Source organism: Pogona vitticeps, chromosome 5, assembly GCF_051106095.1.
Source record: "Pogona vitticeps strain Pit_001003342236 chromosome 5, PviZW2.1, whole genome shotgun sequence".
NCBI lineage: Eukaryota > Metazoa > Chordata > Lepidosauria > Squamata > Agamidae > Pogona > Pogona vitticeps.
The window spans coordinates 161170024-161177098 of record NC_135787.1 but is presented as its reverse complement, the minus strand read 5'-3'; the positions used below and the strand labels follow the sequence as shown (position 1 = coordinate 161177098).

At 37.7% G+C, this 7075-nt stretch overlaps 1 protein-coding gene across 14 annotated transcripts in view; it reads right to left on the bottom strand.

Annotated features, from left to right (window-relative positions):
- Positions 1 to 2023: 2023 nt before the first annotated feature.
- Positions 2024 to 7075, bottom strand: part of ATF7IP (activating transcription factor 7 interacting protein) — a 147905-nt gene continuing 142853 nt past the window's right edge. For all 14 annotated transcript variants that reach the window (XM_078376099.1, XM_020787893.3, XM_078376096.1 and 11 more), the window contains one exon: positions 2024 to 6761. In XM_078376099.1, the coding sequence (XP_078232225.1) occupies positions 6345 to 6761 (417 nt within the window). In that variant the 3' untranslated portion in view covers positions 2024 to 6344. The remainder of the gene's footprint in view (positions 6762 to 7075) is intronic.

Below are 7075 nucleotides of genomic sequence, written 5' to 3'. Positions count from 1 at the left end.
GTTATGATTTCTTAGTAGGCTGACACTCTAGGTTTAGGTGTCAAATGGAAAACAATCAGCTAAGGTAACCTGAACTATGAATGAGAAGTACTTATTGAAGGCATACCATTTTAGGGAAGGCAACATAGTTTTTGTTTTCTTAAATAAAATTGTACTTCCAAAGACTTTCATAGAAACTATTGCTCCCACAAGCCTCAATGATGTTTTATTACCTCAGCCAAATGTTCTGGTTTTTGTTGGCCAGATTCAAATTTACCCATAACTGTCAATTCAGACTTACCCCTTTCTCCACAGCTTTTGAATTGTTCTTGCCCTCCACCCTTATAACTACCTCACCACACTTCTATCTTCTCAGTTCTGTAACTGAAATCTGTAACTGTCAACTGACTGAACAGAAGTGTACCTGCTCTGGTCAAGGAATATTAGGATAACAGTGTTCAGAAGATCACTCCAGAGAGGTGTAAGGCTGTCAAAAGGTCTCATTGCTCCTCTAAGGGCATATGAAATACTTTAAAAATATCAAAAGACAAGAAAGGAGGCTGGAACACCACTTGGCTATCTCCAATGCCTAATAAGGTAAGTGACCTGCCCAGATCATGCTCAAATCCATTAAAAATTATCTTCCTCCACACCACAGCAGCAATGTTAGGCCTCTTTCACAGGGAAATGAGAACAGTGTGAATTGTTCTGAGTAACAATGCTATTTTAAAACTAAAACTATTTTGGCGAGCACCTTCCCAATTTGTATTCTAATTAATCTGCAGATGAGAATTTCAAGAGATACCTGTGTTGACTTCACTGCAGTAAACAGAAGAATCTTGTAATGCTTTCAAGACTTGAAAATGTGCTATGGCATAAACATCCGTGGAGTAGAGTCTACTGCATGACATGCATCTATTTTTGTCTATTAAGGCATTTGCCATTATAAATGTGGAAATCTTCAAGAGACACATTTCTTTGCGTCTATTGATAGGGGAAATGCTATTTATTCAGCACCAGCCACATGTGGAAAAACTAACAATACAGAACTTTGCAGGGGACAGAGCTTGGAAATGACATTTCTGGTTTACACAGTTCTCAAAATCCATCAGGTAGCACATTGAGTGGCTATGGTGCCTGGTTGATTTTGGGGTAGCAGTTCTCAAACCTATTATTTCCAAGCTTTGTTATTAGCACAATCCTTTTCTGGTTCACTTTTCTACTTGTGTGACTTCTCACTAACCGATGTTGCAACAGGTTAGATGCACTCATGCACTTCTACAGATGCCACATTCAAGTGGTGTTGTTTTGCACCTGCATCCACAGTCGCCTATTATATTTTTAATGGCAAGATTTTGGCACTGACATGCTTGTAAAAACAAAATATTGATGCACATTTTAATAATAAAAAGTAAACTGCAAAGTGTTTTTAAATTAAGAATAAAAAGAAACCCTACTTATTTTATGCCTACATTAAAAAATAAGTTCATAGATTTAGGCTTAAAATTAGAGATACTCTATGCAAAAGGGTCTGTTTATGCAAAATCTAGTCAACCAAGATCAGAGGAAACCCTCCCCCCGCCTTCAACTGTACCACATCTTGTCTGATTTACAGGATTCTCCAAACTGCTGTCCAGATGATCTGCTATGTGGAATTGCAGAGAAACATCCTATAAACCCAAACTGCTTAAACTTAAAACCTGATCCAGTCCATTCATTTTCAGTCTATACATTTTCCCCAAAGCACTGTGTCACATCTATTCTTACACAAAATGACAAAGGTGAGGACAGGCATTAAGACATTAACTCACTTGTCATAAAGTCTTTAGTTAATAATTAATAATTAATAATTAATAATTAATAATTAATAATTAATAATAATAATAATAATAATAATAATAATAATAATAATAATAATAATAATAATAATAATAATAATAATAATAATAATAATAATAATAATAATAATGAGACAAGGAAGAATGTGTGGTTTTTTTAACCAAATACTTTTTTATGATTAGAACCAAACACAGGACTCCAAAGGTTAAAAACCCAGTAGTTTATTTCAAAGTATAAATCTCAGGCTTGTCAAGACAAAACCCCACTACAATTAACACGTATACAGACACTAATCTACAATGCATACAAAAGTTAGGGAGAACTTGCCATTGCCCTGCTTAATTCTGGACTTTTTGGTATGTCCCACATTATCGTTATTTACACATTTATCTGCAGAATTAAAATGAAATCAGAGTGCAAGTTTATGTAACTCTTTTTGTAGGAGTTTTGTCAGTGCCTGATAAACTGCTGAACAAATACTCCAAGTTTTAGCTGTCTGGTTACTATTTACAAATAAAATGTCTGTGTAAGACAGCATTTAAACTATGTTTCAGACAGGTAAAGCCAGAACAATAAGGTAAGAAATCTATCCATGTGCTTTAAAATATTATTTAAACCCAATGATGAAATAACACATTTTAATGTGTATTCGTATTCACTTGTACATTTTATTTGCAACATAAAACTGGTTACAGGAATGATGGGATAAGTTGCCTTTGGCAATACTAGAAGGCCCTCCTCTGTGTTGCAAAAACACTGGCACCCAGTTTCCAAACACAAAAAAATATTCTCAATATCTGAACATCTTTGCCTTTGATTGAATGGCAATACATTAAAGGATTCTAAAGTGGCATCACCCTAACCTGGTTCTGTTTTGTGATTACAGTTCTAGCTAATACTGTAACTGGCTGTTCAGGAAACCAGCTTTAAAGTTACTGACACACTGGTTCTGTATGTAATGTGGATTTCAAGGATCACAAATCTTTAGACAAAGAAACAATTGAAAATGTAAGCCTATGTGATTTATATACAATGCATGTTCTAGTTGCAGCAGCCTTCTTCTTGCTCCCACAGATGATAACCTTGTCCTGTTTCCCCCCGCCGAGTCTTTTGCATATAAGATAAACCTGTAAGAGAAACAGCCTTGTTCCAAAGATACTGAAAATTCAGCCTACAGCTACTCTTGATGCTTTAATAACCCTTGAGTCACATAGTTTACATCTTTCTATGTGCAAAGTTCTTACAACATTTACCAATGATTCGCAATGTCCAATCTTCTATTAGGTTGTCAACATAGAAAGTATGATGTGATATGCCCCTCACAAATTATACCTTCTATTGAGGTTCTACTTGAGAAGGCTACCTAATATTAGAAAAAGAATGGAAGATACAAGCAGATTAACTAAGAGCCTCAATAGGAATTTAGTAGCAACAGCAATTATCCTGCTATTTTCTCATTTTTGAACATCAATCAAATTTTCTGTTCTTTTTTCTGAAATTGAGTTTTCAACCAACTAAAAGATGGATTATCAAATTATTAAAGACAGAGAACAGAACATTGCTGAAATATAGATGATAAAACATACTGCAATTTCATTTCTAATAAAGTAGAGAACAGATTTTTCAAGCATGGCCTAGCCATACATTACAGTCTGGATTGGAAAAAAAATACTGACACAGCACAATATGGACACTTACATTTTCCTTGCTCTCTCTTTTGTAAGATCCTCAGAAAACATTTCCTTTGCCCAGCCACTAATGTATTCAAAGTGCCAAGTGAGCTGCATAATTATCACAGATGAAAAGTCTAACAACTCTCCGGTTTGTGTTGTGCAATCTAGTTTACCTTATATTACTCTGACAGAAAGAAAATATTATTTTAAAGTATCTGTTGCAACCAGATTCTCAGACCTATAACCTATTACCTCTTCTTTGGGGCAAAAACTCAGAAATACAGCACCAAATGAACTGTGATAATGCTCCCAACTGAGAGCAATTTCTGACATCACAGTTGAAGGTCTAATTTCTGCCTTACTCTGTGTTGCACTACATAATTTGCCAGGCACATCCAGCTGTGTCTGAAAGGGAAATGGCTCCATTTGACTTTACAAATCAGAAGACAACACTATCACTTGAAGAATCCTCATTGGACTTAAAAAAGTGCACCTGTCACTTGTTTCATAGAATTCCTTTTTGATAGAAAAGAGAACACTAAGCAAAAGCATAATCCTTCTTGCTGTTATCTGCTCTATCTTTCTGATAACGGGTAAGAGGAACAGAGAATGAAGGTATAATTTTCCCAACACAGGATCCCTCTGAATATATGGAGGCAGTGTGCATCTGTTTTTGTTTCATGACAAGTTCCTGAATGTTCTGTCTTTGTTTAAAATTTATGTCCCAGGTACCCCATCCAAAAAGGTGTGCTATATACCTAAAATGCACTTCCCTTCCACCTGCACTCAGGCTTGCCTTTATTGCCCAAGTTCGATAAAATACAAGAGGAAGGACCACTTTCCCCAGCAAGACCGAATGCAGATAATAAACTACATCTTTGGCTACATACAAATGGGATCACTGGGACTAACAGCAGACTGGTGGGCCCTTAGGTTTTCATTCTTATCCTTAACTTAAATACATCTTCTAAATGAAGTACTCCTTCCACAGTTTTTGGGCACTCTTCTAACGGCAGCCTATTTCTTAGTATCAACAATTATTAAAATTAAAGGTGATATAAATAAATACATGCTCCACAAACTGAGACAAAGATCACAATAGTGGGCACCCTAGAAAACTGATGATTGATTCAAATAGTGAGTTGCAAGCAAATGGGCAGACAAAACATTCCTGTTTTTGAAAATGGCATCACCACTGCTGTACCATGTCTGATGCTTGAAACACAGGAATTCCTCTACAACAGGAGTAAAATCTATACAACTCAAAAACAATTCTTAACTAGAGCCATTAGGGAGAGAAGCCAAAATATATGGAGGAAAGTTCTATGTCACTCAAAAGGAACACAAGGTAGACAAGGACACAAGATGTACCCTATGTAGAACAGCAAGAAATTTTACTCTACTTATGTTCCCACAAGAACAGTTTAAGACCCTGTCTTCCCAAAATACACAACATCAACAAGCTTCAGGTTTTTTCCACTTTTTAATCTTACATTTCACTTTCAACGTTACTGGCTTCAAAAAAAGAAGTTATAGAAGGTGCTGGCATCTTGGCCAGGCAATTAAGTGAGAAGACCTGCTACCCACTCCACAACTGGAGCTGATAAACCAGGAAGACAACAGATGTGTGGTGCTTTCCTCTGGAAGACGGCATGGTGCAGCTTTCTTCAATGTCCATGTCAGATGTGGCTTAGATGTCTGTTGTGGGTACTAGCTGTTGGTGGAGGAAGGAGGTGGAGGCACTATACTTTTGGCTTCACTCAGCCACTGAAAGGATGAAAGATCATATGAAAAAGTATATTTGATTGCTTTCATCAGGAGGCTTTATCAGATTGGCCTTACACAGTACCCCAAGTATTTGTGTCTATGTGAGAATAAGGCCTCTTACACCACACATGTCTTTTGTGACAAGTTTCTAGTACATATCAACTAAATCCTCCAGAAGAATGTGGTGAAGCCAAATAATGTAAATATTAACCCATCATCACAGATTATTCAGAATAAGAAATTGAAATATCTACTGGAATGATTTGGTAATTAACTCAGAAGCACTGAGTAATATACTTATTGGAGAGGCTATGATATTCTGGGACCTAGCAAGAAGAACTGAAAAATGATGAAGGGCAAAAGAAGAAAGAACTGCATTTATTTTTGAAATTATTGTTTAAGGCACAAATTAAACTTTCTTTAAAAAGGGGGGGGGGACCATAAAAGGAGGATTAGGAAGCTACTGGAAATGGAGATGAAGTTTTAAACAATCTTATTTTCAGTCCAGCTTCAAAATGTTCCCTGGTCCTGGAGGATGAGCACTTTATAAGCTAGCCTGACCACTGCTATCTCCTCGCCCTGATTCCCACTTGAATGAGCAGACCCACACACTTTCCTCAAGAACTGGCCACATGTTAAGTAGATGACATTCTTTAAGATAAAACTGGTCACCATTACAAAATGAAAGAAAGCAAGATCCTGAATCCTGGCTTCCTTCTAACCTGATTACTGAATTCTTCATCCTGCTCTTGAGCCATCATTTCATATTCTTGACCTTTGAAATATATCAGTATGAAGCCAAATTCCCGACTTGGTGTATCACTACTTAACAGGTAGAGGGAAGTGATTGTGAGGGAAGGAGGAGAGCACTTCGTACTCCCAATACTTCATAAGAAATGCAGGCTCTCTTACTGCAGGTTAAGAATTTATTTTGTTTTGGGCTGTAAATTCTGTAGTGTATGACATAACTGTCCAAAATAATCCTGAAGAGGGGATTTTACAGTGGATTTCATGCATGAGAATAGACCCAAAATCAGAATAATCCACCACTATAGGACGAGAATGGAAGCGTTTGAAGTCTAAAATTTAACTGCTCTGGGAAGCAATGACATCTGTTGACTGGGGATCACAGAAGGGTCCAAAGCGTCCAAAGATGTCTTTAGCGCGAACTGCAAAATAGTATTTGCTGCCAGACACAAACTGTGTAAGTGTGCAGGCCATTGGTAGGGGGAGGGCCTTTACTTCCCCTATCTTTTTCCACTGAGAGGGCACAGTGGCACTGGGGTCCTCATGGTATGCATACAGATGATAACTATCCACACTGGCACAGCTCCGGTCCACTTCCAAAACACTCCAGGAGAGCACAATGCCATTCTGACTTTGTACACGAGCCAACTTCAGGTGTGGCTTCTGAGGCAGAGAGGTATTGGCAGCTTCAGGAGGCAAGCGTGATGGCTGTGCGGCCTCTGGTAGTGGGGCTGGATGCACAGGCCGCTGCGGCTCCTGAGGAACAGACAAGAGAAGCAATGAGGGCGGCAGAAGAAACTGCTTTGTTATCCTAGCTTAAAAGATGCACTCTATCAGCCACTTTTAGTACCTCCAAGATTGGGACCAATTTCAAGCTCTCAACAACAACTTAAGTGAGAGACTAGCAAGTCCCAAGAAATGGCTGTGTACTCCTTTGTTTCAAGAAGAGAAGTTAGTAAGCCAGAGCCTTTTCTTTAACAATGGAGGAGTGGTCTGTCCTTTAAAACAATAGTCTTGGAATGCCAATACACAAACTATGTTCCTTCACCTGCATGAAAACCGTCTTAAGA